Raw genomic sequence first — 10,828 nt, forward strand, 5'->3', positions numbered from 1 at the left:
TTTGCTGTTGTAGCTACACAATAACTGCGGTCTCACAACAATACCTAACATTCGGCGCTCAATGTGACTACGACATATGACAGAGTTAATGTTTTCAACATGGGCTTTGAATAGGGTGTGCTGAAGGGGTGTATGGAAGAAAATTATGGGTGCGCAAGCCCCCCAATCGCGCCCCCTGGCGCCGCCCCTGCGCCAGAGCCTCGCTAGTCTGCAAAATGCACTACAGAGTATACTACGTGGAAGGAGGGTTGGCATTTAGATGTTTTCGCTAATGTTCACCCGCTTACACCCTTGTTTTAATAGTGTCAGTATATTTATTTCGTGGGCTGTCAAATTGTGGAGAGTATGAAGGAAAATATTTATCAGTAACAATAGACGCCAATATTTGCTACAGCCATTATTATAATAGTACTACGCATTATAAACAACTCATTAGCCCAGAGTTCTACGAAGGCAGGGCAGTAGTCGAGGGTATACGGCGGGTTAATCAATGTCTCGCGATTAACCCGTAAAGGTAGAAAATGACGTAAAAAATACGAATAAAATAAATTGCACGGGTAACGATAATTATATGTTTGAAATAAATTACGACCTTTCTACACAGTAGCTCATTTCCCCTTTGTTTTCGAAATACGAAAGGAATGAAGGTACTGTAGTGTTTTCTGCAACAAACCGACACCACATAATGGTTAGATTTGTAAAATCATTTCGCAGTCTGAATTACGTAATGACTTCTCTCGTCTGCTTCGCAGCCTTGAAAGACCCTGACCTTGGCTTTCCCCACTTTGAGAATACAATTCATGCTCAATGGTGTCCGCGAACACCCAGCTGAGGTTTTTCCGTGCCGCGAACACCCAGTTGAGGTTTTCAATTTCAGTTTGGCAGTGTGGTTCAAAACGAAAGTGTTCCATGAAATAGCTACATAACGCTAGGCATGTTTCCAGATATTAGTCTAAGCGTAAAGTGGACTCAAACTTCTTTTTTCAAACCACTAGAACATATGTTACCACCGAAGGTTGAACCTGGGACCTCTTTATTAAAGGTCTTGCAATACAAAAATTTAGGGAGGCCAAAATTGTCCAGGGGGACTTCTTCCAAAGCACATATAGACGCAAACGCGCATTCACGGGGAAGGCGATCACCCCTCGCACCTAGCTTATAGTTTTTGCCATATATTGTTATGTCTAATGTTTTTGAAGACTCAAATCTGATCACCAGGTTTAACAGGCTAGAGAATATTGTTTAAAATTTTATTTAAGCCCACTTTATGCTCATGATAGGCTCATCGCAACGGGACCTACAGTTTAAATTTGGATCCGAACCGCTGTGCAATACGCCTCAAAAACGAGTAGAACCGAGACTCCTTGAGATAATATTTTTTTTGTTTTCCTTGTTGACTACTCCTCATATCTCATCGAGTTCAGTTTATCATGGCAGGAGGAGGAATTTTGACAACGACATTCAATAATAACCATGAATTCCAGCCCTGGTCCCTTTTATGCAAAATATTTCCCTAATCTCTAAAACATGGAAGTCAGTTTCGGTTTACAATACTATATATTGTTTACATCAAACAGTGCAAGTGTAGCTTATAGTTGATTCTCGGTAAGGTGAGGTACCAGAGTTAAAATCTCTCCTTCCAGCTGTAACTTCTGGATACGCCACTGAATAGATGCATAAAACATTTTTCTCCCCCCCCCACCCCCTCCGTTCTAAATATTTGCAACCACAGAGTATGTAGTATTGAGAGGGGGAACTCCACCCTCACCCCCTATAAAATACTATGTTGTTTACAGAGACTATATTGCAAGTGAAACACTTTACTAACGAGAAATTTGACAAGTCGCAGAATTACAATAACAATGTATTTCTAATCTTACGGAGATGAAACTTTTCAAAGAAGCTAAAAGCGATCCATATTTATATCTAAAATTCTTTCATATCTTCGATAAAAGGTGGGTCTCTAAAGGGGCTTTCACAGTTTTTACCTTGCAATGGATCTAGGCGCTGGAACCTCGGTAAGCTGGAATAACGCATTCCAAAGTGTATACGTAGAAGAGGCTGTCAATCAATATTCTAAAGATGTCACCCAGTGCAAATCTGCCAGTGGCCTCGGCTATATGTAATATGATTGATATTGTACAGGTTCTCCGTGTGTAGTGCTTAGCACCGAAGTCAGAAGTGATGGGTTCGAGACAGGATGTGTATTTATTTTGTCCTTTTGGACGATGCGGAGACGAGGCATGGCATAGTTTTGTTTCGTGTCGATGTTTAAAAGAGATTTGGGTCTGCTCGAAATTCAAGACGAGAACGAGATAACATTGCATTCATTTCGAACAAACTACGAATTGGCAGCTTGAAACTTGAACTTGCAACGTTCCAAATGTAAATTCATCAACTAACACTCGGAGCAAGCTGGCTTCACTCGAGTATCGTTAACCGTTTCTTCTGTCCATAGCGGAAGGTGTAAATGATCCTTGTTAATGCAACTTTAAATATTGTATTCAATAATAAACGAAAAATCATCAGCAAGATGTAAATAAATATGTCTAGTACGTAGTTTTACATTACATACAATACACACGATAATGGTGATACATTTTTACGATGAAATGTACAGCGGGACATAAATAATATCATGCTTTACCCGTCATTTGAACTCATAGCCTCTGGCTTCAGAAAGCGCTTCGCTAAGCCTGGACCATGTCATCTTTGCACACGTTCTACAGTTTTAAACGACTATCAAACATAGTACAAATAAATGTGCACAGTAATTTTACGTAGAGTTTGTGGATTCAAAAACTCTTCACATGTACATGTCAGGTGTGTTAATTCCTGATGTTGAGCACATCGTGCTTCGACGCCAGGGGTCCCGGGTTCGAATCCCGGCCTGGGCATGGGTGTTTGTGAGTGTGCATTCATCAATTTCATCATATCATCACTCATCCCCATCTTCGCAAATTAGCCAAAAGTGGCACAAAAAGCGAAGGAAAATAAAGTAAATCAATCTCAATGTCAATCCTGATGTTGAAAACTGTGGAGGCACGTAGTGGTTCGGATTCCACTTTAAGCTGTAAGTCCAGTCCAAAATTAGCCTTACTGTGCATAAAGTGGACTTAAAACACTAAATCAATGAACAATGATGTTGAAAATTGCAATGTTTTGCCGGTTAAAATAAATATTAAATCTAAACCATCTTTCCTTTCCGATTTGGAGTTCATGCCTATCTGCTTGGCGGAGTTCTTAGTCCAGAGCGCTACGACGCCAGGGGTTTAGGGTTCGAATTCCGCCTGGGCATTCTTTGCGAGTGTCCCTTCATCAATTTCATTATATCATCATTCGTCCTCATCTTCGTGATTATCCAAAAGTGGCAGAAAAGCGAAGTAAAATAAACCAAATCAATTTGAATTTTAAGACTTCATTTTGTAAGTTCGGCACTTTCGTAACGTTTAGAAGTGATAATCGCATTTAAAGATCGAACGACTAGTACAAATTGTGTATAATTATATTTTCCGTCTACTTTAAATGTAAAGTCAAGATTGAACTTACCAGCCAGTTTCATCGTCCACTAAATCTACACAATTCAAAATTATTGGTTTGCCATCGTTTTCAAGCGGCTGCCCCATCGATGTAGATCCCGCTCACAGATTCAGACGATTAAGCAAACACTGTCAGTTCGGAAGAAAACACTAGCGAAGTTTAGGTAAGTGGCGCCGCCGCGGGCCAGCGGACGGGTTCAAGGTAAGGAAATCCCTTACTCAACATGCAACATTGGTTTCGGCGTGTACAGAACAGATGTGCAGAAAACGTAGATCGGTGCGAGTGGGAGATACATAGGAAATGAATGCTACAACCGAGCAAAAGGAAACGCGTACGATCGTAAATGGATATTAAGCTATCTGAACATCTGGCCTTGGATGCCAATTTATGACACAAGTTACGTTAATTATTTTTTTTTTGGCTGAAACAAGTAATAATTCTTTTTAATGGTGCATCGTTAAGGTTTAACCTCGCTTCAGTAGGTAAATGTCTAATAGAGATGTTGGCTATTTGAAAGGAACTCTCTCTCTCGATTTAAATGTGAACAGTTTCATTGCTAAAAGTTAGTGGAGCTCGTTGAGTGTAAGGCTCACGATCTCGCTACCGGAGGTAGAAGGTACACCCGACGGCAAAATAAATAGTAGGCGAATTGTCCACAATTTTCATTAAATCTGTTTTCCACAATGTGATAATCATGAATTGAAATAAATACGTCAATATGCAGGACAACATATGCTTTGCATCAACATTATTCTATTCCTTAAAACAACACAGGATGCAAGAAAAAAAATTAAAATAGTGATGGACAATTTGCCTACCATTATGTTTGCTGTTGACTATACGACACCTGGCGTAGGTTGGCATGGGTCTCCCTTTCTGAGTGCCCCTTCATCAATTTCATTGTAATCCTAACCCAGCCGAATTATCGCAATTAGCCTAGAGTAAGAAAAGGTATGTAAAATAAAAATACCACGAATATAGCAGAATAAATATGTCCAATACTACCTATGTAATTTCATTCCTTCATCAATATGCTACACATATTGAAAGTTTTTCTTTCTCTCAAATACATGAGGTTATAGATTAAATCACAGTCTACGAGGAGAGTAAACTTCTTTTATGGGTGGTACCGAGACAAGGCCGATAGACGGTCGGTCTTGTTTGAGAAAGCTAGGTTGATCAGTTTCGGGGCGCAAACGTAAGATTTTTTCTATCAAACTATTATAAATTAACAAACTATTTATATTGTCATTCAGGGACATCTCGACACTTGGGAGATCACGACACTTTTAAGAAAAAACCGTCTCAAGCATGTGCTGCCACCCAGTTAACGGCCGAAAAGCACAACTAAGAACAAAGAGAATAAAGCCCCTATCACACGGAACTGGATTTCTAGTTGGAATGCTCTAGTTGACGCTGGACTGGCTACCCATTTGCTAGTTTTCGCCTCACACGGTACTTGTTATACCGTACTTGTCGATAGTCTTTCGTTCCCATAATGGCGGCCGCGCGAGATGTAAACAACGTATCACTTCACACTTTTAAAATACGATAACTATCCAACCGAGAGGAATATCGCATCGCATTAAATGGTTTTAGGTAGAGAAGAACGGCGCTGATAAAATACATACTTTACAACGTTTACTATACATGTATGGAAGAATATTTTAGCTTTTTCAATTGTAAACATGCCTTTCGTGTTGTATGCACTCGGAAGCCACAGACAAAAAAAGGCTACTTTACAAACTCACAGAATATCTTCACATGGCCAAACTTTGCTCTGATTGGCTGTTCCACAGAATCTAGTCGAAGAAGTTAGTGGCAATTAGAACATGTCCTATTCCTCAAAACCAGTCAAGCAGTCAGCCAGGCGGCCATGATTACTACCCAGAAAGTCAGTTCATCGCCAACTAGGGCATTCCAACTAGAAATCCAGTTCCGTGTGATAGGGGCTTAAGATTAGGGGATACTTTTTGACAAGAAGTGCTTCAAGGTCTGTGTGTACAATTGTTTGTCGACGGTTGGAATACCTGATTTTTTTGTGGAAGAAATACCATCCGAAACTCTTTCTGGTGAGTATAATAATAATAATAATAATAATAATAAATTCTTTATTTCCGTAGACCCATATCCATGGGTGTGGAAAACGTCATACAATACTAAATATTACAAATGGAGTAAGATTACAATAAAAAGAACAAAATGCAAACACAAAAATACAAATAAATCATATGGGTTAAACATAAACAGTTATAAGTGTTACATACTAAACTTGTAAAACAGATAATCCAAATATAGAAGACATACAATATCAAAAGAATTTAAATGCTTCAATTTACTAATCCAGTTTAACTATTGAAATTCATTGAGATTATATAGAGGTATATCTGTTAAATACTGTTTAATTGATTTCAGTTTCTTGTGAGTTTCTGTAATTTCTTTGATGTTTGTGGGAAGTTTGTTATGGTATTTTATTCCTGCAACATGAGGTGATTTGTCTGAGAGAACAAGTCTGTGTGCTTGCATGTGGAAGTTCTCTTTTTGACGTGTGTTGTGCTGATGGACGGTCGAATTCTTATCTAATTTACGGTGTTTTAGTACATATTCAATTACTTTGTAAATATATAAGGAATATATGGTCATAATTTTATTTTCTCTAAATAATTCTCTACATGAGTTTCTAATTGGTATTTTGAACATATACCTTATTGCTCTTTTCTGTAGAGTAAGCAATCTTTGAGTGTATGTAAGTCATAGTGTCTAAAGACCGTACTATAAGAATAGCATTGAAAACTGATGTATATTTTACCGATGTGTGTTATTTCATTAGATTTACAAAGTGAACGGTGGAAGGGCTAAACACTGGTGAATATCGCTGTTTGCTCCAAAGAAGCAATCTTATTCTCTTTGCAAAGAAGCGTGCACGTTCATAAGGGGCAGTGCTGCCATCTAGTTGGAAAAAATGTAACTCTGGGAGATTCCGACACCATGCTATGAGGAGATCTCGACATGTCGAAATGTCCCGAATCTTACAATTTTCGACAATGTCTCGTCTACAAAAGTTTTTGTTTCTCTTTCAGGTGTCGGAAATGCCTCGAACATACCAATATAGAGGAATTCATGGCAAGTGGAAGCCATTGGATATGGCGGCTGTGATAAAGGAAGCAGGGGCGCCGACTTGTCAAAATTATTGGAGGGGCTCTGATCACTGAAATAAATGAATGAATGACTCACTCCCTCCCTTTTTTAAAAATAAAAATTACGTCTTCGTATAGCAGTTTTTAAGCAGCTATTATATTTCTCATGCAAATGAAATGTAACATGAAAAACGTTTAGAAAATGTTTCAAAGTCTCTTTGTTTTTGTGTCTGCTCATTTGTTTTTTAGATAACAATTAACATTTTTTATTGAAAAGTATGTATTTGCATTAAGAGGCCAACCTAACAGTGTTATGCCGGCCTCGGTAGCCGGCCGTGTTGGGTGGTCGACTCAACTCGCTTTGATCCGGAGGTCTCGGGCTCGAGTCCCAGTGAGGGTATGGGTGTGTTTTAATGTCTCCAACAGACCTGTAATGAAAGGACATGTGACGGGTGCAAATAACCTTAGTGTTGACGTACCCATAAAAATATCGAATATTTACAATATTTAACAGTTTTATTTAATTACTTACATAAATGCTAACACAAATCGCAGGAAAATAGTTTTACTTTTTTGTTCTTGCTACAATATTTTACTTTTTAAATGTAATCTTACAATAATAACAAAACGCATAGCATGTACACTAAGATATAAAGTGACATACACAAGAAAGACATATGTACATGATTTCAAAATAAAGCAAAAGTTGCTCTACGCACTGGGTTATTCTTTATGAACTCATTAACGAGCGGTCTCAGGTCCAAATTATCAAGCACAGTTTGATGTATGTGGAGTACCGCTAAGCTGCTTAGTCTCTTCTGCCCCATTGTAGATCTTAAATATGTCTTCAGTCGGCGAAGAGCACTGAATGACCTTTCGGCTGTGGCTGTCGTCACTGGTACAGTGCGGAGGAGCATCATGCATTTGGCAACTTCAGGCAGAAGCTCCTGGAGGGTGCTGTCTTCCAAAAGAAATTTCCTTATGTCACGCATGGTAGTTAGAACAACTTTCTTCTGTTTGGCGATATCACAAAGCATGGACAGGTGTAAGGAGAGCCTATCGGCATCCAAATCTTGGCGAAAGAATTCTCGCGTTTGCTCAAAGTTTGTTGTGCAACTGTTCACAGCTGAGATGCATTCTTTCTCTAGGGCTGTTACTTTTTGTAGTCCTGTAGATTCATATCTTTGATTAACACATGATTTTACTGTGTCACACACGTCAGTGTATATTGATTTATAATACTCTTTTGGAGTGGAGAACTTGTGAGGTTTGGCAGCATCAGGATTTTCAAGTCTCTTAGGAACGTGACGTTGCCGGGGCAATTCTGGATCATCAACGAGGCTGGGTTTGCCCTCTGTGCATTTCTGCCAGAACTGCTCAAAACACATTCGCTTTTCTTGAAAGATGTCAGTCAAGTATTTTAGTTTTGATTCCACTTCTGTAGCACCAATCCGTGGAGACTGAATCTTACAGTTTATCTCTTCTATTGGACCCATCACATGGCAGTAGAGGGAGAGGAAGAAAAATGTCTTGAAGTGAAGCATTGTCTCCAGGTATCCAGCACATTTTGATGCTGCGTCAGTAGAATCTTCTTCAGAAAATTTCTCAAAAAAATTGAGAAGGTTTTCATAGTTCTTTAAGATCTGTTGGATACTGGAGGCTCTCAACGTCCACCGATGAGGGCAAAGTGGTCGCAGTCCAGTATGGCCAGTCTTCTCGTTCACATCAATAATATTCCTAAATATTTGCATTCTTTTAGGGGATTCCCTAACAGTCTTTAACAAGTCGTTGGCTAAATTCATTATGTCTCTGATACAGGAAATGTGACGCAAGCTGTCCTCAACTGCCAAGTTCAAGCAATGAGCTGCACAATGTACATAAATAGCCTGTGGCTGCAGATCTGTAACTAACTTTTGCAGCCCTTTAAATCTTCCCCTCATACAAGAGGCACCATCGTAACACTGTCCCCTCAGATTCTGTATGGGCAAGTCCAGACGCACCAGAATGTCTTTTACAACGTCAAAAAGAGTTTTGGCCTCAGTGTTCGGAATCTCGTAAAAGCCCATGAATTCCTCAAAAATATCAAAATTTTCATTCACAGTTCGAATGCAGAATGTTAATTGTTCACGGATGGATATGTCACAAGTTTCGTCAACCATAATAGCAAAATATTCCCGACTTTTAATATCTGCTACCACGGAGCGCAAAACATATCTCCCTAATATATCAATGATCTCGTTCTGAATGTCATGTGAGAGCCATCTGTAGCCCGAACGTCCCATCCACTCCCCTAGTTCATGCACATCGTCTTTTCGTAAGTGCAGCAGCTGCTGAAAATTTGAACTTAGGTCTTCATGTCCGCGGATTGCTAATCCCTGGCGAAAAAGGAATCTCAACGTTGTGAAAATAGCCATAAGGGCCGAGCGTGCATTCTTCATGTCACTGTTCAACTGCTCGTTTAACTGTACTGCTACACTTGGTTTGGAGAAAGTTGCCAGCTTCATTAAACCTTCCTTATGGGCTTTGGTATTTTCATGCGCCCGAAATTTTTCAAGGGCCTTTTTCCAGTTACAAAACCCAACAGAAATAAAAACATCCTCCTTCTTAGTGCTAAATCGTAGTAGTCCATTGGCGTCTGCTTCTTTGCATGTCTTGCAAAATACCTTGTCAATGGAGGCATCCCATTGCATCCAGGCGAATGACGCCATCCATGATTTTTGAAACGTCCTACCCTTACTAGTAAACGTCTTCTTACCTGATTCTGAGCCGCTCGCAGTGGAGGTCGAAGCTGACAACGCCTTCTTATCCTCAGGCAATACCAAGCGTGGCTTTTTCACAATATATTTATCCATCACGAAAGTTTTCAGTTAACACATAAGCAAGAAACACGTAAGAAGACCAACGCATGAAAATGCTCTGTGCGTTCTAAACTAGAGAACGATCAGTCAGTTGTGCCAGTACGTTCTCGTAGATATCATCCAATGCACAAAAGTCGGTCCTCAGTCGGCATGGGATGAATGGTGGAAGCGATTTAATTATTGAAACACTAGCTTTGCAACCGGCGGCATACTTTTTAGATTGAAACAATGAACCCCACCCCGCCTACTAAGTGTTGCGGTTCTCTGTCGATAAGCACAACAAATAGCGGCAAATTGTTTTTCATTCAAATGTGTTCGCCGTGCTTTAGCAATAATGCCTTTGATCATAGCCGTTTCCGCTTTCTCAATACAGACTTTTCATAAGCTTTGATTGCGTACTTTACTACAAGCCAGTGTTAAATAAATTCAAAGACTAGAATTATTTTCCCCTTATTCTTTGGACTAGAGGAAGAGATTTCGAGGATAACTAAATATCGTACATATCAATATTGCCTGAAAGTCGTGTTTATGACCTCAAATTGTTCAGAATTCACTAAACAACATACTGGTATAATTGTCATATCACCTCGTTATTTTGAAACTCTTTATAGTAAAAATGTTAACAATACTCATAATTATATACTTAGTATATAGTAATAAGTTATGTGTTTTGCTGTCTCCGGTCATAGCCCCCCCAAAGTTGATGGTTTAGCAGTCTCAGCCCTCCAAAGTTAATGGTCTAGAACATTTCTAATGTGTATTTAAAGTTAAGTTCATGTGGCACAAGTCAGAGTAAACTTTAGAAGAGAAGCAAAATAATACATTAGATCTTCTTAATTTTTCGACAATTTAAGGAAGATGTACGACAACCTTGAACTATGGGAAGATCCGGGAAGAATATTCAACGCATATGAAACTGGGCTACAGTTGATATTCAAGCCAGGAAAAACTATTTCTCTCAAGGGGAAAAAAGACGTTCATCACGCCACGACGGGGGAAAAGGGTTCTACCGTCACTGCAATGGCTTGTAGCAGGGCAACGGGAAGTGCAATTCCACCTTTTGTGATCATGAAGGGCGTCCGACATAAACCTTCCTAAGTACAAGGGTTGCCGGATGGGTAATGTGTCCAGTTGTCTGAGTCTGGGTACATGACTAGTGAAGTCTTTCGTCACTTTCTTGACCATTTAAATAAATACAAGCCTCAAGGGAAAATTCTGCTTATTATAGATGGGCATGCCTCTCATTGCAAGGACCCAGATGTCCTTGAGAAAGCTACAATATTGGGGATCGAA

At 39.5% G+C, this 10,828-nt stretch overlaps 1 protein-coding gene across 1 annotated transcript in view; it reads right to left on the bottom strand.

Annotated features, from left to right (window-relative positions):
* LOC146000272 (adipocyte plasma membrane-associated protein Hemomucin-like) overlaps positions 1-3,826 on the bottom strand; it is a 57,752-nt gene extending 53,926 nt beyond the window's left edge. Inside the window, exon 1 of the mRNA XM_083137745.1 lies at positions 3,550-3,826. Coding sequence (XP_082993871.1) covers positions 3,550-3,626 — 77 coding nt within the window. The 5' untranslated portion in view covers positions 3,627-3,826. The remainder of the gene's footprint in view (positions 1-3,549) is intronic.
* Positions 3,827-10,828: the final 7,002 nt, after the last annotated feature.

This window comes from Lepisma saccharinum, chromosome 16 (genome assembly GCF_977018435.1).
Source record: "Lepisma saccharinum chromosome 16, izLepSacc3.1, whole genome shotgun sequence".
In the NCBI taxonomy this organism is placed as follows: Eukaryota; Metazoa; Arthropoda; class Insecta; order Zygentoma; family Lepismatidae; genus Lepisma; species Lepisma saccharinum.